This window comes from Elgaria multicarinata, chromosome 16 (assembly GCF_023053635.1).
Source record: "Elgaria multicarinata webbii isolate HBS135686 ecotype San Diego chromosome 16, rElgMul1.1.pri, whole genome shotgun sequence".
NCBI classification, from domain to species: Eukaryota; Metazoa; Chordata; class Lepidosauria; order Squamata; family Anguidae; genus Elgaria; species Elgaria multicarinata.
Window position 1 is genome coordinate 19,274,213 of NC_086186.1, and position 24,874 is coordinate 19,299,086.

The following is a 24,874-nucleotide window of genomic DNA, read 5'->3' on the forward strand; positions in this document are numbered from 1 at the left end:
AGGAGGAAGAAGAGGAGCCGGAGACAATGGTGGGAAGAAGGTAGACTCGCTAAGGCAAGGGGCCCATAGAAGGTGTCTTGCTCAAGGGTCCACAAAAACTGGGAAGCGGCACTGTCTATTGAGCCTGACACACACACACCCAAGCCTGAAGCCCTAGATGCTTGCCTGTGCGGCCTGCCCCTAAATCCAGCCCTGGAAGCATGAACAGGCCTGTGTATTTCACTGGAATCTGCCCATTGATGGGATCTCTCAGGAAACACATTCATTCTTCAGCCTGGCCTGCCAGCCTATAATGGTATTATATAGCAGCCTTCCCCAGCCAGGTGCCCTCTAGATGAATTGGATTACACTTCCCAACATCCATAGCCACCATGGGCATTGCAGATTGGGGGTGGTGGGAGTTGTGTCCAACACATCTAGAGAACATCAGGTTGGGGGAGGGCCATTTAGATACCAACTGAGTGCAGATGAATCTCTTATTGCTAGAAAATGCTAACTTTATAACTGAGCCAGATCTACCGTTATACGATGTATGCCAAACCAGGGTTGTTCCAGACTAGCATCTCTAGTATATGATAGCCTCTGAGAAACACAAAAATTCTGGACCAGTAGTAAACAAAACAGTCAAGATGTACATCAGCCTTCCTCAACTGGCCCCCTTTCAGATGTGTTCCACTACAACTCCCAGCATCCTCAGTCAGCAATGGCCCTGCTGCCTGGAGATTATGGGAGGGTGTCAGGTTGTAGGGATTGCAGCCATCCCAGGTTTCTCTGATCTGGGCTCCTCCAGCTGTTTTGGACTGCAATTCCCATCAATCTCAGCCATTATGGCCAATTGTGAAAGCTAGTGGGAGTTCTAGTCCAAAACATCTGGAGGGCCCAACGTTAGGGTGATCCTATGAAAAGGAGGACAGGGCTCTTGTATCTTTAACAGTTGCATAGAAAAGGGAATTTCAGCAGATTTCATTTGAATATATGGAGAACCTGGTGAAATTCCCTCTTCATCACAACAGTTAAAGTGCAGGAGCTATGCTAGAGTGACCAGATTTAAAAGAGGGAAAGGCACCTGCAGCTTTAACTGTTGTGATGAAGAGAGAATTTCACCAGGTTCTCCATATATACAAATGACACCTGCTGAAATTCCCTTTTCAATACAACTGTTAAAGATAGAGGAGCCCTGTCCTCTTTTTCATATGGTCACCCTAACCAATGTTGGACCAGGCTATTTTATCCCCTCATTTTTGCGATCTTGAAAATTGGTTTTAAATGTGTTTCGAAAAGATTCAGTTCCAAGCACTTTTAGTGAGGCCTGTGGCCACACTTCACAGATGCAGAACGGCAGGATCTACACTACTGCTTTAAAGCGCTTTATAACAGTTATAAAGCGCTTTAACTGCTTTAAAGTGCTATAAAACTGTTATAAAGCGCTTTAAAGCAGTAGTGTAGATCCGGCCCCAGGAAACAAGTTACATCAGTTCAAGGAGACAGCTAAAAGTAACTTCAGGAGATGGTGCCTCTCCTGACAGTCTTGGCCTGATCTTTAGTAAGAAGTGATACTTCATGGCCAACAAGTTCACTGCTCTGTTTTGAGGTTTGCTTTGGAGACACTGGAACCATTCAGATTGCAGAGTGGAGTGTGTCCAACATGCGATGGGAGAGAGAGAGCTGGTGCAGCTTGAAGGACTTCAAGCAGGAAGTTCTGCCCAAGACAGGAAGAAGCCAGTCTCCAGAACAGTAGGCAAAAGGCCAGCCCAGGTGGCCTCTATACACTGCTTACGTTTTACCTCTGCTCGAATAACTGTGTATATAATATCACCGGAATAATGTGACCAAATAATCTGTCGCTGAAGTTTGAAGCCATTAGGAACAAGAGTCTAAGATCAGATGATGGTTATTGCGGCATCGGTGTGTACGTGGCACTTAATTCATTCATGTTCATTGGGGGGATTTTATCCTTTACTTTTACAATAGGTTAAAAAGAATTGATAGAACAATTCGTCTAAAAGCAACTTACAAAAGCTAGAGAAGAAAGAAAAGGACAACAAAAGCAGCAGACACGACAACGATAAAACTTTAAATGCTTGGAGATTTTTTATTTTTGAAGAAAAAGTCCAGGGATGGTGTCGAGAGTAGGCAGCTTGGGCAGCTGCCGAGGACCCACACTACCTGCAGGGGCCCACTGATAAGAGCACGGCAACCTGCTTATTCACCTGCTTCTTACTCTGGCCGGACAGTGGTGGTGGTGAGAAGGAGGATCAGGAGATGACACTGCCTATGTGCTCCCTGGCTCTCTACCTGCTAAGCAAGCAACAGTTGGCAATGATGTGAAAGAGGAGGAGGAGCAAGAACAACTGGTGACCATGGTGGTGAGACGGTAGACTCACTGAGGAAGGGCAGCCATGGAGGGTGTCTTGCCCAAGGGCCCTCAGAAACCTGGAAGCAGTGCTGAAAAATTCTTTGGTGCTGAAATAACAAGGGGACAAAATGAATTGAGCGTCTTTTGAACTGGCCTTAGCCTGTGTTTATTGCCTCCAGTGCTAAATGTTGTGTTGCCATGCTTTTCTCTATATAAAACAACTCTGCTGGAAGTCACACCAGGCTTTCCAAATGAGGCCAGATCTACACGATGTATCAAAACATTACGAACGTGGAATAAAAAGCAGGAAATGGCACTATGAAAGTAGCATGTGGATTGTGCCCCAACAGTTATCGGTGCACTTCAACACCATTATAAAGGAGTCATGTAGATCTAGCCTGAGTTAAGGACAGAAGGCTTAATCCAGGGTGGGGAAGGTGTGGTCCTCCAGATGTTGTTGGACGGCAACTACCATCTAGCCAGCATAGCCAAGGGTGAGGGATGATGGGACTTGCAGTCCAACAACATCTGGAGGGCCACAACTTTCCATCCCTGGCTAAGCCAAAGTCTTCATGTACAGGGTGGGTTTTGAGCTGGGGCTTAAAGGAAGAAAGAGAGGTGATAGTACATCAGTGTTCTAGCAGGGGCAGCGAAGGAGAGCAGGTAGAGCCCATGGAGAAAGCCAGGTAGGCGACTCAGGGTAATAGAGGTGGTAGAGTTAAAATCAGATGCAAAAAGTGGGTGTGGGACGCAGGGCTAGAATATAACTGCAGAGAATATAAAAGACGTCTTTGCATGAAATCCGTAGAAGGTCTCTCACGGTTGTTGTTGTTTAAGGCATTGCTGATAAATTATAACTTATAACAATGTTCTGCATTCTTTCCATTGTGTAAAAACAAAATTATAGGAAGAAAGTATCTTGTCAAAAGAAGAAGAAAAAGGAACAGTTCAAGGAAGGAGATGTGACCCTTTCTCACAGATAAGACCTGCAAAAGAGGCCGCTCTGCTGTCAAGTTATACCCTGGGAGAAAGGACTGCTGTTCTGCAGGGTTTTAAGACAATGGGGCGTCAGTTCAGGCAGAACAAATGTTGCCATTTCCCTTGACTACGGAGGATGTCAGGAAAGGTTTTCCAGAGTGTATCAGTCTTGCAGCTTGAATCACATCCTATAATTGCCAAGTTGTGGGTGGATGGGGGGTGGTGGATGGGGGTGAACCATGCAAATGAAACATGTAATTTCTTCTCCCAGCCACCCCATCCCTCCATCCATGGGAGAAGATGGATTCCCAACAACCTTCTCAGCAAAGAGACTTTCTGCAAAGAAACTAAAGCCACTGTACAGCCTTCCGGCACCTCATTCAACATTGCCCTCAAATGGATTCTTGTTTCAGCTCCGAGTGATCCATATGGTATACCACTCTGTCCATCAAGAGCACACCGTGAGATATACTAGACTTGCAGACACAAGTTGGATCCAGAGAGGGGTGCAAATGGGGCCTTGGAGGCAAAGGTTCGGGATCCCACAATGTAGCCTCCCCACCCACCCCATCCCCAATTCCCATCCAGAGAGCAGCAGCTGATCAGGGCAGCAGAAGCAAACTCTATTTGATTACTGTAGTCACGATGGTGCTATGATGTAAGTGAGTTTCAATTGCAAAATGGCACATCCCCAGGGTGTTACTATTTTTAAAAAAATCGGGGCTGGCAAACAGTTGTGTTGTTTTTTATTCTAACAAATCAAGCAGTTGTAAAGCATGGAATGGTGGTAGGGGCGAAGGGCGAAGAAAAACTTTCCTCAGGTGCTTCACAACTGAAGTAATACACAAGGCCGTCTGAAAGGGGGGACATATGTCCAGGGGCCACCTAGCATACCACTGGGTCCGGAGGGCATTAGTCAGGCGTTCAGTCCCATTGAAATCAATGGGACAAGTTAGCCAGGCTCACCTTAACACACATTGACTTCAATGGGACTGAAGCATGACTAATTTCCTTTGGATCCAACTCAGTGTGTGTGTGTAACATGTGAATATGCCTCAGTTCTCTTAGTAAACAGAGAACATGAAAAGTCATGCGCCCATAACTTGCCAATAAATTTTATTTATTTATTTATTTATTTAAGGATTTTTATGCCGCCATTCAGCCAAAAAAAGGCTCTCACGGCAGCTTACAAAAGTATTTCTTGACAGTCCCTGCCCACAGGCTTACAATCTAAAAGACATGACACAAAAGGAAAGGGGATTGGGATGGAGGAGGAGGGGGGGGGAAAGGAAAGCAAATTCAGGCACTACAATCTTAGTTGTAAAGTTCAGCAGTTACAGTTGACAGCAGGAGGGAGGGGGCTCTCAGCTGGAGCTGGACCCAGGCACGGTGGAGAGGTGCCTGGCTGCTGCTTCCTCCCTCACTGGTGGCCTCTGCAGTTACAGTTGACAGCAGGAGGGAGGGGGCTCTCAGCTGGAGCTGGATCCAGGCACGGTGGAGAGGTGCCTGGCTGCTGCTTCCTCCCTCACTGGTGGCCTCTGCAGTTACAGTTGACAGCAGGAGGGAGGGGGCTCTCAGCTGGAGCTGGACCCAGGCACGGTGGAGAGGTGCCTGGCTGCTGCTTCCTCCCTCACTGGTGGCCTCTCCAGAGACAGTTGGTGCATGGTCCTAAAGAAGGGAGAAAGTACAGTGAAGGAGTCCAAATGAGCTTCTGCTAGAAATTAGCAATGGGCATAGGTATGAAAGGAGTACATGCAAGTGTGCATTGATGCAATTAATAAATAATAATAATAATAATAATAATAATAATAATAATAATAATAATAATAATAATACACAAAAAGCACACAGAAAAGTCAAAAGGGAGTATGATTTCTGCCCAGCCTTATTATGGGAAGGTTATAATTCACACAGCGCAGTCCTCTGCATTGCTCAGAACTATTAAGCTCCATCGAGTGCAGTGGGGCTGACAGCTAAGGGTGTGTGCATAGGATTGCAACCTTTATGAAATACAAATGTACCCAGGAGAAAACCCAGCAGGGAAACAGTCAACAGTGACAGATCACAAAACCTGGTTGTGGGTGGTGCCATCACTTCATACCATTTTTGTTCCTGTACCAGGATGCCCCCCCCCCACACACACACACAAATACAGGCTGGTCTAGATGCCCACTGATTCTTGACTCCTGGACTGATGTCGGGTGCAAACGCAAGAGAAGAGCTTGGCAGCCCCGTGCATTGCTGATGAAGGAGCTAGGGGAAGAGATTGCAAGAAACGACTCCAGAGCCTTAGTGACTGGCCTCATGCAGGACAACCCAGCTGGGTCAGCCTCCAGCCCCGAAGTGTTGACAGTGTCGGCCGGCCAATTTTATGGACCGTATCTTTTCATCAAACTCCACTAGGCTCTTGCTGTTGTTTTCTGTTCTCATGCCCTGGCCGATAAGGCAGATTTTGACTGCACCTTTCTATGCAGCCATTTCAGACAGGTACAGTCTGTTGTGAGCCCTTGATGAAGTTTTATTCAAATCCACAGCAGCTGGCCGCCACGTGGATGGTGGATCAGGGCAAAGGTGGTTTAAGAACATCAGAAGAGCCCTGCTGGATCAGACCAAGGGTTCACCTAGTCCAGCACTCTGTTCACACAGTTGCCAACCAGCTGTTGGCCAGGGACCCACAAGCAGGACACAGTGCAACAGCACCCTCCCACCCATGTTCCCCAGCAACTGGTCTACATACTCTTACTGACTCTGCTACTGGAGGTAGCAAATAGCCATTGATGCCCTTCTCCTCCAGGAATTTATTCACCACCCCCTTTTAAAGCCATGAATTGGTGGCCATGAATACATCTTGTGGTAGCAAATTCCATAATTTTACTATGTCCTGTGTTAAGAAGTCCCTCTTTTCATCTGTCCTGAATCTCCTACCAATCAGCTTCATGGAATGACCCTGGGTTCTAGCATTATGAAAGATGAAGAAAAAGTCTCCCTATCCACATTCTCCATCCCATGGATAATTTTGTACACCTCTATCAGGTCTCCTCTTAGCCTCCTTTCTTTCAAGCTAAACCATCCCAGCTGTTGTAACCTTCCCTCATAGGGGAGATGCTCCGACACCTTGATCATTGTAATCACGCTTTTCTGCACTTTTTCCAGCTCTACAATATCTTTTTTTAGGTGTGGTGACCAAAATTGCACACAGTATTCCAAGTCTGTTGCACCATAGATTTGTATAAAGGCAGTATGAAACTGGCTGTTTTATTCTCAATTCCTATTCTAATTATGCATAATATGGAGTTTGCCTTCTTTACAATGGGAGGGTCCTATCTTATCATAGAATAGCAGAGTTGGAAGGGGCCTACAAGGCCATCTAGTCCAACCCCCTGCTCAATGCAGGAATCCACCCTAAAGCATCCCTGACAGATGCTTGTCCAGCTGCCTCTTGAAGGCCTCTAGTGTGGGAGAGCCCACAACCTCCCTAGGTAACTGATTCCACCATCGCACTGCTCTAACAGTCAGGAAGTTTTTCCTGATGTCCAGCTGGAATCTAGCTTCCTTTAACTTGAGCCCGTTATTCCTTGTCCTGCACTCTGGGAGTCATTTTTGTCATTATACTGTAAAGTACCACATAGATGGCATGCTATAAATAATGAATAAATACCATGAGGCATTTGTAGCAGAAAGAAAGAAAGACTCTTCCAGTTCACGGAAAGTCTTCTGCTTGGTCACCTGGAGGCGATCCTCAGTTGTCAGAAGTGACCAAGCAAGCATCCACGTGAAAGCCTATTTTAGGATTCTCCACTCTCCCATCTGGAAATGTTCGAAGCTTAATTACTAACCTGATAACTCTGGGAGCAAAATTTTATTTGTTGATCTTTGACCTGGAAGGCCCGTACACAAATTTCATTTATTTATTTTTGTTTTCGGTATTTGCAAATGATAAAATAAGCAAAATGGCAGAAAGCAGCAAAAACCAATAAGAAAACCTAAGCAAATAAAAGTAGGGGAGATGTGGGATGTGGGCATGGTTATGCACGTGAACCCAGAGGCATATTTATTCATTTAGGGTGCAATCCTATGCATGTTTAAACAGGGGGAGAGCCCTGGGCCCTATAATGCAACCCTTGAGTTGTATTATAGCACCACCATAATGGAACCCTTGCCTGAAAGAGTTTTCTCCGCCCTGCTCTATCCTCTACATCAGCCTTCCTCAACTTGGGGCGCTCCAGATGTATTGGAGTGCATCTCCCAGAATGCCCCTGGGAGTTGTAGTCCAACACATCTGGAGGGCCCCAGGTTGAGGAAGGCTGCTCTACATCATCTACCAAAGATATGGACTGTCATCAGGGTGTTGTTTCTTACATGTAACTTGTTTTTTTTTTTTTGAAAATGCAAAACTAATAAGTTTAAATAAAATGTTCCAGCTGCAGTCACCAAACTCCCATGTCACTCTAGATTAATTCTAAGTCCTACTGCATTCAATGGGACCCAGCCCTCCTGAATAAGTGTGGAAAGCATGCAGCCTTACTTGGAGAACAGGTGAGTGGGAGGGTGCAGTTGCACCGTGTCCTACTTTGTTGGTCCCTGGTCGACAGCTGGTTGGCCCCTCTGTGAACAGAGTGCTGGACTAGATGGACCCTTGGTCTGATCCAACAGGGCTCTTCTGATGTTGTGTTCCTGCCATATTAATGGACACCTCCGGATAGTGGGCCAACATTGACATCTAGTGGCAATAGAACAAATAGCAAATCAACCGCAAGGATCCCAGGGGAGTGAAAACATTGAGCATGGGCGAAGACATTGTTAAGGCACATCTATATTACAAATGCCTATTGGTTTTATGCCAGTTTGAATTGTCCTGTTGTTAGCGCCTCCCCAAGAATCCTGGGAATTGTAGTTTGATGAGAGGTTAGTCAAATCCTTTAGGCAGTAGCTAAATCCTGTCGTTTCTTCCTGTATAATATTGCCAGGATTCGACCATTTTTGTCTGTCTCTTCTGCCAAGACTCTCGTTCACGCACTGGTTATCTCTCGGTTGGACTACTGCAACCTTCTTCTCTCTGGCCTTCCCTCGTCTCACATCAGTCCGCTGGTCTCTGTCCACCACTCTGCTGCTAAGATCATCTTCTTGGCCTGCCGCTCTGACCATGTCACTCCACTTCTGAAATCTCTTCATTGGCTTCCAATTCACTCCAGAATCCAATATAAACTTCTCCTGCTGACCTTCAAAGCTTTTCACGGTCTAGCTCCTGCCTATCTCTCCTCTCTCATCTCACACTATTGCCCCGCTCGTGCTCTCCGCTCCTCTGATGCCATGCTTCTCGCCTGCCCAAGGACCTCCACTTCCCTTACTCGGCTCCGTCCTTTTTCTTCTGCTGCCCCTTATGCCTGGAACGCTCTTCCAGAACACTTGAGAACTACCAACTCAATCACAGCTTTTAAAACTCAGCTAAAAACTTTTCTTTTCCCTATAGCTTTTAAATATTGAGTTTGTTCTGACTCTATACTGTTAGCCTCACCCTACCCGGTGCCTGTTTACACTTCCCTGTGCCTGTTTGCATTCTCTTTCCCTCCTTATTGTTTACTACAACTTTATTAGATTGTAAGCCTATGCGGCAGGGTCTTGCTATTTACTGTGCAATCTGTACAGCACCATGTACATTGATGGTGCTATATAAATAAATAAATAATAATAATAATAATAATAATAATAATAATAATAATAATAATAATAACTGTGGTGGGTATCACTCCATCTCTGGGATGCGCTCCCTGAAGCTTGATTGGCAATGCATTGATGCTACTAACATTCTGGCACCAGGTTAAAGGTACTTATTTGCCCATGCATTTTAAAGTGTTAAGCTGTGCTATGCTATTTCATCTATTTCTTCTGCTGTTTTATGCTTCTGGTTAGTTTTTATTGTAGTGCTGCTTTATGTTTTTATTGTAACATATTGTGGCATGTTTTGGCTTTTATGCCTCCTGGGTACTCCCTTGATAGCTTACTTTATTATTTATATTTATTTATTTATTACATTTTTATACTGCCCATCAGCCAAAGCTCGCTGGGCAGTGCACAGTTAAAAACCATAAAATATAACAAGCATAAATTTAAAACATTAAAAAGTTTAAAAGGCAATATAAAACCAGCTACATTAAAAACCAGGGAAAGCCTGTGTAAAAAGGTGTTTAAAAGATATTACATTTTCCACCTCCTGAACCACACAAGGAAGGGTCCTCCAGAGGGTGGGTGCCGCCACAGAGAAGGCTCTGCCACTGAGGTTCTTCATGGCGGCATTCCATTCATCTCAGAATGGCCATTTTTATGTCACCTCTTTTCCCCCCTCTTGCAAAGGACCCAAGGCTGCTTGCATGGTCCTCCTCCTCTCCATTTTATCCTCACAACAGCCCTGCGAGGTAGCTTAGGCTGCGACTGACTCAGAGGGACCCAGTGAGCTTCATGGAAACTAGAACCTGGATCTCCTGACTCTCGGTCCAACACTCTAACCACTACACCACACTGGTTAACAGTGAAGGATGGCTTAAAGAAAAAGATTATTATTATTATTATTATTATTATTATTATTATTATTATTATTATTATTATTATCATTTGTCCGGCGAGGTGATGTTTGCCCTGTCCTGGACGGGGTTGCACTCTCCCTAAAGGATCGGGTCCGTAGTTTGGGGGTGCTCTTCGATCCAGAACTGTCACTTGAGGCACAGGTGAACTCAGTGGCAAAGAGCACCTTTTATCAGCTTAGGCTGATATACCAACTGCGCCCTTATCTGGACAGTGATAGCCTAGCTACAGTTATCCATGCTCTGATAACCTCTCGTTTGGATTACTGCAATGCGTTATACGTGGGGCTGCCTTTGAAAACGGTCCGGAAGCTTCAGCTGGTACAAAACAGGGCAGCCCGTTTACTAACAGGGACTGGCTGGCGAGATCACATTACGCCAGTCCTTTTACAACTTCATTGGCTGCCAGTCCAGGTCCGGGCCCGATTCAAAGTGCTGGTATTGACATTTAAAGCCCTAAACGGTTTGGGGCCAGGTTATTTGAAGGAACGCCTCCTCCCATATGTACCTACCCGGACCTCAAGATCATCTACAGGGGCCCTTCTCCGTGAGCCCCTGCCAAAGGAAGTGAAGCAGGTGGCTACTAGGAGGAGGGCTTTCTCCGCTGTGGCACCCCGGTTGTGGAATGAGCTCCCCAGAGAGGTCCGCCTGGCGCCTACACTGTACTCCTTTCGTCGCCAGCTGAAGACCTTTTTATTCACTCAGTATTTTAACACTTAATTTTAACTTAAATTTAAATTATACTGTTTTAACTCTGTATTTTAACCTTATATCAATTTTGCTGCGTGGTTTTATCCTGGTTGTGCTTTTTATATTGTATTTTGTATTTGTATTTTTAACTTGTTGGTTGTTTTATGATGATTTTAATTTTTGTGAACCGCCCAGAGAGCTTCGGCTATTGGGCGGTATAAAAATGTAATAAATAAAAATAAAATAAAATAATAAATACCTGCCTCTTCCTCCGGATCAAGGTGGGGAAGAACATAGAATACAAAAATATTATAAAATACATAAAACTGATTAAAACATGTAAAACCAATACATTGTTAAAATAACAGCCAGACTTCTTAAAATTCAACTAGGTAGGCCTGCCGGAAGAGATCAGTCTTTATAGCTTGTTTATATTCAGAAAGACTGTTGAGTTGGTGAATCTCTCCCGGAAGGACATTCCACAGTCTGGGAGTGGCAGAAGAGAAGGTCCTCTGGGTAACAGTTGTCACTCAGCCTGGTTTTCACTGACTGAAGTAAATTCTTCCCAGAGGACCTGAGTGTGTGGGGTGGATTGTACAGGAGAAGGTGATCCCGCAGGTAACCCAAACCATCTAAGGCTTTAAAGGTAATAACCAACACTTCGCCCGGAAACTAATTGTCAGCCAGTGTAGTGATTTTAAAGCTGGTGTAATATGGTCACTCACCTCTAGATGTACCGGTGACCAACCTGGCTGCCATATTTTGCAGTAGTTGAAGCTTTCGGACTACGCAGGCACGAAGGTAGCCCTATATAGTAGGGGTGTGCACGGACCCCCCACTCCGCTTCACTTTCAGATCCGCCATTTTCGGATCGGGCCGCTCCGCCCCGCCCCCACTCCGCCAATGCCCACTCCGCTTCGCTCGGAGCTCCGGATCCGGATCGGAGCTCCGTTCCCCCCCCCATAGGGGGGGTTACCGGGCCCTGCCGCCATCGCCGCCCATGCGGCGACGGCGGCAGAGCCTGGTAAGGGACCAAGGGAGAGGAGAGCAGGGGGGGGGGTTACCGGGCCCTGCCGCCATCGCCGCCCATGCGGCGACGGCGGCAGAGCCCGGTAAGGGATCAACGGGGAGGGGGGCCTTACCTGCCTCCATCCGCGGTCCGTCAGCTTCTTCAATTGAGCCCGCGGTTCCACCAGGAAGTCTGGGCCGCAAGTGCGGCCTAGACTTCCTGGTTGAACCACGGGCTCAATTGAAGAAGCCGAGGGACCGTGGACGGAGGCAGGTAAGGGAGAGGAGGGGGGGGTTGCCTGGCCCTGCCGCTGTCGCCGCATGGGCAACAGCGACAGCGGCAGGGCCCGGTAAACCCCACTTACCTTTCCGGCGGAGCTCCGGATCGAGGCGAAGGATCCGCCTTCACCTCGATCCTCTTCGCCACGCTCCGCCGGCCCCCCAATCCTCTTTGCCTCCGCCTTAAGGGGAGGCGAAGCACCCCGCTCCGCTTCTAATTCGCCGGTCCGATTAGAAGCGGAGCACATCCCTACTATATAGAGCGCATTGCAGAAGCTGAGCCTCAAAGTTACCAGCACATGCACTACCATCTTTAGATCTTCCAACTCTAGGAAGGGGTGCAGCTGGCAATACAGATGAATTAAACTCTTTGTCCTCATGGACCAGTGACAGCGTCTGCTTAAGTCTGTGAGGAACCTCCCTCCTTCTTCTCACCACCGTTATCACAAGCTGCTTTTGCTCGTCAACTTCTTTTGTCATCACTTCCGCCTCTTGCTTTCTTGACAGCCAATGAGCATGTAGGTTGCCTACTGGCATCTACAGCTCATTCTTCTCACCACCACCATTGTCTGAACCAGGTGAAAAAAACAGGTTGTGGTAGGGGAAGAGGAGGAACAAGCCCAGGTGGCTCTTGTCGGTGGGCCTCTGCTGAGGTGTGGGCCCTCTGCAGATGCCCAACGATGCCCATCCTTGACGCTGGCCCTAGCTAGCCCAGGACAGCCAAATGGTGGCTCTAGAAGGCCTTCTCTAGGTATCAGAAGATGCTCTGGTTTCCCTCTAGAGGTGCTCAGTCCTCAGGCTTATGAAATCTACTTTATTTACATGGTCCGCTCAACAGAGTCACGTGCAAAATAGTGTGTTGGGAGGGAATGGGGGAGAAGCAGTGGAGTCAACAGGGAGTTGGTCAAGATGACCATCAGCTTCTACAATTCTATAAAAGACAACGTTGGTTGACAGTGATAGTGGGCCTGTTCAGACAACACGCTAAGCCACGGTTAGGCCACTAAGCCTTTTGCAGCAAATGGTTAGTGAGCATGTTTAAACCGTGGTTATGTCACCACCATGGTTAGGAAAGATTCAAATAACACGCTAAGTCAGGGTTCACATGACACCCTAAGCCATAATGTTCAGCTTAATCGCTTAGCGTGTCGTCTGAACAGGGTCTATGTTCAAAGACAGTGTTATTGCTGAACAAGAGCTGCTGAACAAGAGCAGAACAGCAGCAGGAGGAACAATTGTCTTCATGCGCTCCTCGTGAGCTTTCTGTAAGAAGATGAAGGCTCACTGTCAGAAACGTGACACTGGACTAGATGGGATTTTGGTCTGATCCATCAGGAGTCTTTTATACTCAGGGTAGGCCGGTGGCACCAATTTCAACAGGGCTGCGAATCCACTTTGGGTTTTCGTAAGAACCCTCTAGAACTCTATAGCAGCTATCCAAGGTGCTGAACCTATTTTGGGGGTAGGGTCTGGCAAATTGGATAGCCCCTTTAGAATTTTGGCTGGTTCTGACTGAAACCCAGAATGGATTCACAGCCTTACCGAAATCAGAGCCACCTGATTATATTCTTATGCTCTTTTAAAATAGCTATGTGGTGCAAGCAGGAAGTGAGCAGGTAAGGCCTTCCCCCGCACTACACCTGTATGGTAGGGAAAGCTTCACCTGCTAGATGGCCTCTTGACTTGATAGAAGGCCTGGACTGCCAGAAGATCAAACCAGTCCATACTCCAGGAAATAAAGCCAGACTGCTCACTTGAGGGAATGGTATTAAAGGCAAAACTGAAGTACTTTGGCCACATAATGAGAAGACAGGATACCCTGGAGAAGAGGCTGATGCTAGGGAAAGTGGAAGGCAAAAGGAAGAGGGGCCGACCAAGGGCAAGATGGATGGATGATATTCTGGAGGTGACGGACTTGACCTTGGGGGAGCTGGGGGGTGGCGACGGCCGACAGAAAGCTCTGGCGTGGGCTGGTCCATGAAGTCACGAAGAGTCGGAAGCGACTGAACGAATAAACAACAAGAACACAAGCATCATTTCCTCTATTTAATGTTGGATGGTTTGATAGCAATGCTGTCTCTTTTAACAGCTCCACAACAGGCAGAAATTCAACAAGTGCAGGTTTTCCCATTACTTTGGAGGGAAATGCTGCACTTGTTGAATTTCTGCCTGTCTTATAGATTTAAAGGTAGTGAAACTGGGTCTGGGGAAAAGGCTAGCCATGTTTTTTTTTATATACCTGGGAGGAACAGTAGAAAGAGTAAAATTTCATAGTGCAAATATTAGTGGAGGGGGAATACATGAGTTCCTAAGTAACACAAATTAATATTGTCATGTCATTAAAATAAGTTTGTAGGGGGAGTCTGTAAATGATTAAATATTGTGCTTAAACACCAAAAGTGAGAGAGTAGCTAAGTTTGGGGGGGGGGTCTGTAAATGATTAAATATTGTGCTTAAACACCAAAAGTGAGAGAGTAGCTAAGTTTGGGGGGGGGTGTCTGTAAATGATTAAATATTGTGCGTAAACCCCAAAAGTGAGAGAGTAGCTAAGTTTGTGGGGGGGTCTGTAAATGATTAAATATTGTGCGTAAACCCCAAAAGTGAGAGAGTAGCTAAGTTTGTAGGGGGGGGGGGGTCTGTAAATGATTAAATATTGTGCTTAAACCCCAAAAGTGAGAGAGTAGCTAAGTTTGTAGGGGGGGGGGGGTCTGTAAATGATTAAATATTGTGCTTAAACCCCAAAAGTGAGAGAGTAGCTAAGTTTGTAGGGGGGGGGGGTCTGTAAATGATTAAATATTGTGCATAAACCCCAAAAGTGAGAGAGTAGCTAAGTTTGTAGGGGGGGGGTCTGTAAATGATTAAATATTGTGCTTAAACCCCAAAAATGAGAGAGTAGCACTCTGCCCAGCTCTCTTCAAATTTGCGACCGCGGCAGGACTCGAACCTGCAATCTTCTGATCCGAAGTCAGACGCCTTATCCATTAGGCCACGCGGCCACCCTGCAACGAAGCCTCAGCTAGACCTATAGGAAATTGAAAGAGCCGAGCCGGGGCCGAACCATTCCAGAAGATACCATTCCTCGCGAGGGTGTGGGGGCCGACGCCGAGGGAAGTAGAGAGAACCGAATCCACTCCAGCTGAGGAAAATGATTTCTCCTGAGCTCTTTTTCCTTCTCGACTGCTCTGTGGGCTGAGTATCTTTAGAACTCAAGAGGGGACGTTTCCCCTCCCCCTTATTTGTCATTTAACCCCCCCTGGGACGGACGAGACCAATCCAGTCAAGAGCAGGAGAAGGTTCGCCTGAGGGAGACGAAGCGTGTTTGGGGGGGGGGGAGGCGAGGAAGGGGGGCTTTTTGGCGGTTGGGGTGAATAATTTCTCGTTTTGGGGGTTTTTTATGACCCCACGAAAAGGAGGGCAGAAAAGCTGTCGGTGTTGGTTCTCTTTCCCTCCTTCCCCACAGTTTGGGGGCGGGGGGGGGGTGGAGGCCTAGTTTCACTGAGGGGGCAAAGTCACCACGAGGTGTGGGGAGGGGGGTTAATTGTGAGGGGAAGAAGAAATAGCCAAATTTGGGGGAGGGGGAGTCTGTAGGTACCCTGGGGGGGGGGGACTATAATGAAAGAGAATAAGCATTAATTTCTTTGGGGGACAGGAGCTAAATAGAGGGTTTTGTGGGGTGGGGTGGGACACATCCTGTGGACATCTCCTTTTAAGGGGGGGCTTCATTGGGGGGGAGAGAGAATAAGCCCCTCATTACTTTTATGAGGGGAGGAAGAACAGCCATTATGGGAAGGGGGGGATAGGCCGCAAATATCCTATTTTGGTGTTGGGGGGGGGGATAATAAAAAGAAATAAATGGATTTGGGAAGAGGTGGAATAGCCAATTAGAGCGTAATCCTACACATGATAAGAGGGGGGGGAGTACTACAATCCCCAGCATTCCTCAGCCAGCCATGCTGGCTGGAGAATGCTGGGAGTTGTAGGACTTCCCTCCCCCCTCTAAACATGCAACAGGATTGCACCCTTAATTATTTATTTATTTATTTTGCAGTCTGTAGGCATCCTTTTTGTGGGGGAGAGGGTTAGGGTTAGTGTAGTTTCATTGGGGAGAAGAAGAATCGGTATTTCTATTTTGAGGAGAGGAAGAACAGCCACATTTCGTGGTAAAGGGTATTATACATCTTTCTGTGGTAATAGGAGGAGAATTACTTTCTTTTGATGAGGAGGACTGGAAAAGTAGTAGTTAAATAAAGGGTTTGGGGTGGGGAGAAAGAATATGTAAATTTTCCAGGTGTGGGCAGTCTGTGGCACTTGCCTAGTTTTATTAGAGGAGAAGGAAAAGCCAATGCTAGTTTTGGGGGGGCACTGATTGGAGGGGAGCAGGCAGGAAGGTGCTGGTTTTGTTTCAGCCTGGGATTTATTATTTCCACAGATTCTAATCCCGGAGTGTAGTATTATTTATTACATTTTTATCGTGCCCTTCCTCCAAAAAGCATGCATGGTTTCTTGCCCCACCCCTCTTTAATTTACACAACAGCCTTAGGAGGTCAATTTGGCTGAGAGATGTTGGTTTGACCAAGTGTGGTGTAGTGGCTAAAGTGTTGGACTGGGAGTTGGGAAATCTGAGTTCTAGTCCCCACTCGGCCATGGAAGCTCACTGGGTGACTTTGGGCCAATCACGGACTCTCAGCCCAACCTACTTCATAGGGTTGATCTTGTGAGGATAAATGGAGAGGAGGAGGATGTTGAGTTATGGCTTTAGAAGCTGCTTAGTTATTGCACAGACTGGGTTTCTGGCACATAACCTTTTGTGTTAAGTCTCTGTCTGGGCCCTACAGAGACTAGCAGAGATTACAGCGGTTCTCAGCCAAGTCAGCAAAGACGTGAATTAAGACAGAGATTTAAGTAGGTTAAAACAAACCTTTTACTGGCAAATAAATATATAATTTAGTTATGGCAGTACAGATACAAATACTTACAAACGGTAAGTCAATACAGCTCACATGAGGGACATGGAAGTTATACAGGAACTTGAAAATACATTTGCTTTTATGGACACCCTGTACAATGATGCAACTCCTTGCAACCCTTAATTGAAGACAATCAGTTAGACAATTATTCAATTATGACACTCAATGTCCAGGTGTAGAGTTGACCTTTAAGTTTCTGCTGAGTCTTCTGTTCCTACAGATCCTCAGCAATTAACAAATCAATGGAAAACATAACCAGGATCCATTCCGGGATCCAACAGAGGATTATGTATGCTGCTTGGGGGTTCCTTGGAGGAAAAAAGGTGGGATATAAATGGAATAATAAATAAAAGTGTAAATAAGGTCAGTCAGCATGTTTTGTGGCAGAGCTTTTTTAAAATCTGGGTCTCCCTTTTCTAAGTCTGTAACACTGTCTAGCCACTATAAGAGTTAAAATGGTATGTGAGATGGAGTATTGAACATCTAGGACAGGGAGATGGAAGAAATACTACACAGAATCTCACTTCTACTACATCTATTGTTTGTCTCCACGATAGGTCTGAGTTATCAAGAAAATCAAACTCTTACATGTTCCTCATGCTACTCATTCCTGGTGAAGATGAAACGTTTGGTATGGAAGACACCACTGACTTGTCCGGTCGTATTACGGAGGTTGCAGAGATGGTCCTCAGGTACCTCCACCGGTCATGTAGTTCAGGAGGAGGTGTTGCAAGATACGGGCACTGCCTCCAAACAGCCGCGCATGAATCCCCTTGGCATCCAGATGCTCTCCAAGGGTCTTCATGAGCAGATTTTCCGGGGTGCTCAGGTAGAGTATTCAGATGAAGACATCAAGAAGAGCGTGGAACACTTGCAGAAGCATGACTTGTGGGGCAAAGAGACATCCACCATTCCTGATGTGGAGCTGGAGCTGCCCCAGATGTATGGGGCCAACATAGATGAACACTTCCGTATCTTGGCACAGAAGCAGAGCTTCCCATATCTGGAGGCTGCTAAGGGACTTCTGCAGTGTGAAATCCCACCAATGCCCCCAGAGTGGGCTTGGGAAGCGGGATGGACACAATATGGACCCAGCGGGGAGAAGAAAGCTGTGGATTTCCCTGATGAGCGAGCCTTGGTGTTTGACATAGAAGTGTGCATGGAAGAAGGGCATTGCCCCACGCTTGCAGTGGCTGTATCTCCAAGTGCCTGGTAAGATGGCGAAAGCTCTGGTATTGGTGAGGAACATAGGGAGCTGCCTTATACTGAGTCAGACCATTGGTCCATCCAGCCTAGTACTGGCAGCATAGATTGGCAGTAGTTCTCCACATTTTCAAGCAGGAGGTTTTCCAGCACTAATTGGATATTACAGGGATTGAACCTGGGACCATCTGTGTGCAATGCTTGTGCTCCATCACTAAACTGTAGGGCAGAGTTCTTGTTCTTACAAGATGTCTGCCAAATCTAACATATGGCCAACAGCTACAGGGTACACAACCAGTACCCTGTTGCTTCTGCCAACAGCACCCCAAAACTCTTAACCATTATCTCTTATCTTTCCTCTTCAAGAGACCACTGCTCCTTCCTGCCCTAGTTCAGCTCCAGGTCGGTACTTATTCCCTTAGGATCTTAGACACCATGTGGCCACCCTGTCTTCAGTTCCTTGATTTTACAGAGGGACAGTAGAGGGACAAGTGTGATCATATAGGAACTTCCTAGGTTCTTATTGAAAACCAGAAAAGGGAGAAGCAGTGCTCCCAAAAGGCAGTTAATGTGGTATATGGAGGTTTGTGTACCCTTCCCTTATTTATTTGGAGTGAGCTCCTTCTCTTGATCTGCAACGTTCCTAGCCCCATGTGTGTGCTGTGCAACTTAGACTGAGTGTGTTAAATTAGAACACTCGAGTCCACAGTCCATCCCTAAACATCCTAATTACCCACATGTTTAGTTTTTAATCGGTTTTTAATGCTTTATGTGTGTATGTTCTGTGTTTTAGAGTTTTAAATTTTGTATACTTGTTTTTACCTCAATTTTAGAATTTCTGTAAACTGCCCAGGGAGCCCTGGCTATGGGAGCAGTATATAAGTTAAATAAATAAATAAATAAATAAATGTGTTCAAAGTATAGCGAGGGTAGAAAAAAGGGTGAGCCTCTATTAGGCTACTTTCCCCTGATTTTCTTGAACTTCTCAAGCTGCATCTTGCTTATGAGCCACAGTTTAGCCAAATACACAATATATGGCCTGGGCTAAATTAAAACTCTTAAATATGTAATCTTGTTCATGGTCTGTTTCCAAGGCTGTTGTCCAGGCAGTGCGATAGCTGCTAGGAACCTGTTCTCCCTGGCTATCACTCTGCACTCATTTATGCAGTCATTTATGCGAATTTGCCTTTTCTTGCTTTAAATACACCAGGGCAGTTGCCCAAAGCAGAGCTGGGTAGCTAGTGTGGTTAAAATCTGAAGATGCTTGAACCAATAGGAGCATGTGAGATCTCAGAAGAAGTTCCCACTGAGTTCAACAAGACGTATTCCCTTGTAAGTGTGCTTAGGACAAAAAGAAGTTCCATTTACAAGAGCCAGTGGGACTTACTCAATATGCTTCATATTTAATTTGGCTTTCATCCCAGTGCTGCAAGTTTGCTATGAATTTACTAAAATTTTCAATTCTAGAAAGATATAAAGGTGAGTCATGGGGCCCAATCATGCATTGATAACATAGCTGTGAGTGTCTTTGAAGGTGGCTGTGTTTGCTCCCTAGGTATTCGTGGTGTAGCAAGAGGTTGTTAGAGGAACGGTACACATGGTCCAGCCAGCTGACCCTGTCAGACCTCATCCCCCTGGAAACGAGCAGAAGCCTCACCAAGCAGGAATGGCGGGAGAAGCTGGTGGTGGGTCACAATGTGTCCTTTGACCGTGCACACATCAGAGAACAGTACTTGATCCAGGTAAGTCATTTATGACTGCTAACCTGTCCATTTCTTCTACTTGCTTTCTTCTTGTATACATAGCGTTCTTAGTGGCCTGAAGGATTGATGTTTGTGGCAACATATTATGGATTTGTTTATTATTGTAGCCACGAGCCATATGATTTTATTAGATTGTAAGCCTATGCGGCAGGGTCTTGCTATTTACTGTTTTACTCTGTACAGCACCATGTACATTGATGGTGCTATATAAATAAATAATAATAATAATAATTAATAATAAACAAGATAGCTGTTTGAGCTAGTGGGGCTCTGAGCTAGTGGTGAGTGACCAAGAAAGAGATCTTGGGTTGTGGCGGACAGCTTGATGAAAATGTCAACCCAGTGTGAGGCTGCTGTAAAAAAGGCAAACTGCATGTTATGCATGATTAGAAAAGGAATTGAGAATAAAACTGTAAATAGCATACTGCCATACAAATCTGTGGTGTGATCACACTTAGAATAGTGTGCAATTCTGGTCATGATACATAAAAAAAGATATTGTAGAGCTGGAAAAGTGCAGAAAGGGGCAACTCAAATGATCAAGGGGCTGGAGCGTCTCCCCTACGAAGGAAGGTTAAAATAGCTGAAATGGTTTAGCTTGGAAAAAAGAAGGGTAAGGGGAGATATGACAGATGTATACAAAATTATGTTTTTGAAGTGGTTCACCAATATCTGGGAAATTGCACTTTCAGAGAGACTAACGTGTCATAGCAGAGTTCCGAGATGGGCAGTCAAATATGCACAATAATTGAATAAAACAACGTGGTGTTTTTTTTAAAAAAAAAATGTGGATAGGGAGACATTTTTCTCCCTCTCTCATAATACTATAACCCAGGGTCATCCCATGAAGCTGATTGGTGGGAGATTCAGATAAAAGATAAAAGAAAGTACTTCACACAACGTATAATTGAAGGAATTTGCTACCACAAGATGTAGTGACGGCCACCAATTTGGATGGCTTTAAAAGGGGGTTAGACAAATTTTTGGAGAGGAAGGCTTCCAGTGGCTACTAGTTCTGATGGTTATTGTGTTTCCTCCAGCATTGGAGGGAATAAGAGTACGTACATCATTTGCTGGGGAACATAGGTAGGAGGGTGCTGTTGCACTCATGTCCTGCTTGTGTGTTCCCAGTCAGAAGGTGGTTGGTCACTTTGTGAACAAAATACTGGACTAGATGGATCCAGCATGGCTCTTCTTATGTTCTTAAAACATGTCAGCAGTGTCAATATTTTCAGTCAGAATATACGAAGAGGTAAAGGGCTAGATCTGTGCCAGATGACATGGTATTAGTGTAAACTATGCCCAACACAGATGACTGCATTTTTTGTTTACAAAGTCCCCGTATATCTTTGCTGCTACATACAAAGCACCTTTCCTGGTTGTTCACTTTTCTGAGGCTAGAATGTCATGTCCTGCTGCTGCCTTGTGTCTTGAAACCCCAGGCACTACTTATCCTCTGCAAAAGCATTGTCAGGAGGAGGCTGTTTGAAAGCGAGATGTGGTGCAATGGGAGGAAAGGTGCTTAACATTCCCAAGATCTGCTGCCTTTTCTGTCAGCCAGAGTTACAGACCCATGTTTCCAACTGTCTGGAACCCCAGCTTGAGGAAACCACAGTGGGGAGGCAGCTGCAGGAGGAAAGTGGCAGGCAAGGGGAAGGGGTAGCACCTTTCTTCCACTCCCCGCCCCAGTGCAGGGGAATAGCAGCAGCCAGGATGTCAAGACATCAGGGTGGAGGTAGAAGAGGACAAAAACTATATGGCAAAAAATCCATCTGATGCAGCTTATCAAATGGTGAACTGTTTGAACGTTGCCATCCTGCCCTGCCTGTGATCGTTCTTGAGGCATCTGTTTGGCCCCTGTTGGCAGATGTGATACTGAGCCAGTTGTTCAATCGGTTTGTCCTGGTATAGCAACACATACAGTATTAGATTGTAAGCCTATGTGGCAGAGTCTTGCTATTTACTGTTTTACTCTGTACAGCACCATGTACATTGATGGTGCTATATAAATAAATGAATAATAATAATAATAATAATAATACTTGTAATACTTCCTAATTCTCCAAGATGGTCTTGCCATATACAGTTCTTTGTGGAAATGGGTATTCAACTGGCACTGTCTGTGTCCATTAAAACAACTATTTCAGGGCTCCCAGATGCGTTTTCTGGACACCATGAGTATGCACATGGCAATCTCGGGGCTGACGGGATTCCAGCGCAGCCTTTGGATGGCAGCAAAACACGGCAAGAGGAGAGGACAGCAGCAGGTCCAGGAGCATATCAAGAAAACACGCAGCAAAACTGACGGCCCTGCGGTGAGTTCAGAGGCAGTAAGGAGTGTCATGTTAACTCCTCTTTTCCCTCACCGGGTGAAATCCACTGTGTGTTACCTCTCTGCAGCCCGAATTTATATCTATGCGACTTGCACAGTGGCACTGCTAGGTAAGACTCAGTGTGACCCAGCATACTTGAGTGCTGAACTGGAGAAGAACAAAAGGATATTTGTTTTTTCAGAGTGGAAAGCGGTTTGAAAGAGGGATTGCTGCTTGTGTTGTGGGAACTTGCTCCACTTTGGTCTCTGGTAAACAGGTTTTGTAAGCAAAATCTCTGGAGAAACAAATCCTGTTTGTCCTGAAGTGACAGTAGAACAAAAGCAGTGTAGGAAATGAAATAACAGGCTTAGGTTACAGGAAGGCAGATTTTGGTCAGAGGAACCAATTGCCTAGGGAAGTGATGTCTGGAGGGATTCAGGCAGATATTGGACAGCCATCTGACAGAGATGCTTTAACTGGAATCCTGTACTGAGCAGGGGTTGGACTTGATGGCCTAAATGGCCCTTCCGATTCCATGATCCTATGAAACAAAGGTTGGAAAGTACTTCCAACATGTGGTATCTGTCTATTTATCCTTCCGTCTCTCTCTCTCTCTCTCTCACACACACACACACACACACCTGGTGTTCAACGTCCTGTCCTCCGAGAGGAGTGGAGAAACGCAGATGGAGATGCCATATTTATGCTTGATCAGCTGGGACTGAACACTCTCTCTCTTCCAGAAGAACTGATTGTCCTCTTCCTCTTCTCACTTCCTTCTCTCTCTCTCTCATAATTGTACCTTTTAATGTGTACGCTTGATTTTGTCTCTTATTGAAGTCATTATCTTAGGCAGATGGGAGAGATTATTTTTGGCAAAGCATTCTGAATTGACTTAGAGGGTAGAAATGGGGAACCAGCATGGTGGAGGTTGGAAACATCTAGATACAAGTGCCACTATAATTCTGTTTTCTCTGTACGTTTTTGTAAAGGTGCTCTGATTAGTGGAATTAGTAAAAAGGAAGAGCTGCTTCTGTAGAGGAACAAATGTGATTGATTTTTTAAATGTATAAGCTTGTGGACTAGTTGCTCATTCTTTTGTTGTCACACAGATTTCCTCCTGGGACTGGGTGAACATCAGCAGCATCAACAACCTAATTGATGTGCATGCCCTATATGTTGGGGGTGAGCCATTGGAGAAAGAAGCTCGGGAACTCTTTGTCAAGGGGAGCATGCATGACATCAGGAATAACTTCCAGGTAGGAGGGAAATCTGTAAAGTCTCTTCCCCCACATAGCTTAGTATGCAGGGATGGGAAGGTTCAAACTTCCCCTCCCTGCTCACTAAGGTCAGAGGATAGGATTGCTGGAGAGGAGCCCCCCTCCCAACCCCCAGTGATCTAGGTAGCTCTTTCCTTATTGCTCATAGTGATATCTGCATCGGGATTGTGTGGAGGGGGAGGCTTTAACCTTGTCCCTTCTCTCAGTCATCCTATTTCAGATCACTGTTTCCTCACTGCTAACAGGGATGCTTCAACAGGGGTTGAGATTAAAGATTCTCCCTCCCACCCAGCCCAGTGATCCAGATCCAGATCACTGTTTTCCCACTGCTATTTGTAGTGTGGAAACAGCTAACTGTGTCCACCCCCGGCTAATTGCTGATGATGTGGGGGGAAGTGGATGAGGCACCTTAGGGCTCTGTAGGCCACCCAGAGAATGTCTAAAGGTTGCAAGTTGCCCATATGTGTTTTAAAGGAGGCATAGTGGTAGAACATGTTCTTTACATGTAGAATGTCCTAGGCTTAATCTCTGGCTTAAAGAAAAGAATCTCAGGTAGCAGACCTGGGAAAGATGTCTGTCTTAAACCTGGAATGCGCCTTCCAGTCGCAGGAGATAATACTGTGTTAGATTGACGAATGGTGTGACTCAGTATAAGGTGGCTGCTGATATAACCATTCATAATTTATCTTCTCATTCTACTTTTCTCCAAAGGAATTAATGAGATATTGTGCTCGTGATGTTCAAGCTACTCATGAAGTATTCCAGGAACAGCTTCCTCTCTTCTTGAAAAGGTGAGAAATTCTTAGAGCACAACTGTGTTGAGAGTGAGTCTCAAATTAAGTGGGGAGTCTAAATTGGGGAGCCCTTTTCTACAGGGGGCCTTGGTGGAAGCTTTTCCTGGGATTGGCAGAAGTGTTGCCTAGTGTGTCAGAAATGTTTCAGGGGCAAAATGCTGTCAGATCTTCAAACAAACAGACACCATCAAGCCTTATTCTTGTAAGGATTCTATTCTCTCCTCTCATTTCTTTGGATAACAGATGAAACTTACTTGGCTCTGTGTGGTGGTAAAACATCACTACAGATAATAAATAAGTCATACTATTCTGCAAGAAAGGAACAGGAGGCAGTATCTCATCAAGCATTTTCACCTTTTGGTGATAATTTCCCAGTACTTGCTCTTCGGTGAACAAATGCAGATAGAGTTGGTCAAATTTCACAGTACATGTTGGGAAATTGAGGCTAGGAATTCTGGGAGTTTCATCGACATCCTAGAAATTTTATCGTACTAGTAAAATGCCTGCCATGATGGGCAAGGAGAGTGTGAAGGAAGGCTTGCACGTTGCGAGGATCGTTGGGGTGGGGCAGGAGACAGTATATCTTGTTCTCTAAGGAATCTGTCTATGAAGTTTGCGCTCGGCCCCCTCCCCTGGTGTCAGGAGTCGGGGTGTATTTTTGTCTTT

General features: G+C 45.7%; 1 protein-coding gene and 1 non-coding gene across 7 annotated transcripts in view; one reads left to right on the forward strand and one right to left on the reverse strand.

Annotated features, from left to right (window-relative positions):
• Positions 1-14,812: 14,812 nt before the first annotated feature.
• TRNAR-UCG (transfer RNA arginine (anticodon UCG)) lies at positions 14,813-14,885 on the reverse strand. Its single transcript has one exon. It is a non-coding gene; the product is annotated as a tRNA-Arg (tRNA).
• Positions 14,886-15,150: 265 nt separating this feature from the next.
• POLG (DNA polymerase gamma, catalytic subunit) overlaps positions 15,151-24,874 on the forward strand; it is a 31,321-nt gene continuing 21,597 nt past the window's right edge. For 2 of the 6 annotated variants that reach the window (XM_063142670.1, XM_063142675.1), the window contains exons 1-5: positions 17,261-18,068; positions 19,615-19,801; positions 21,970-22,137; positions 23,247-23,393; positions 24,126-24,205. In XM_063142670.1, the coding sequence (XP_062998740.1) occupies positions 17,353-18,068; positions 19,615-19,801; positions 21,970-22,137; positions 23,247-23,393; positions 24,126-24,205 (1,298 nt within the window). In that variant the 5' untranslated portion in view covers positions 17,261-17,352. Of the gene's footprint in view, positions 15,183-16,004; positions 16,057-17,260; positions 18,069-19,614; positions 19,802-21,969; positions 22,138-23,246; positions 23,394-24,125; positions 24,206-24,874 lie in introns of those variants that run through there. The other 4 variants (XM_063142671.1, XM_063142672.1, XM_063142674.1 and 1 more) reach the window with 4 other exon arrangements.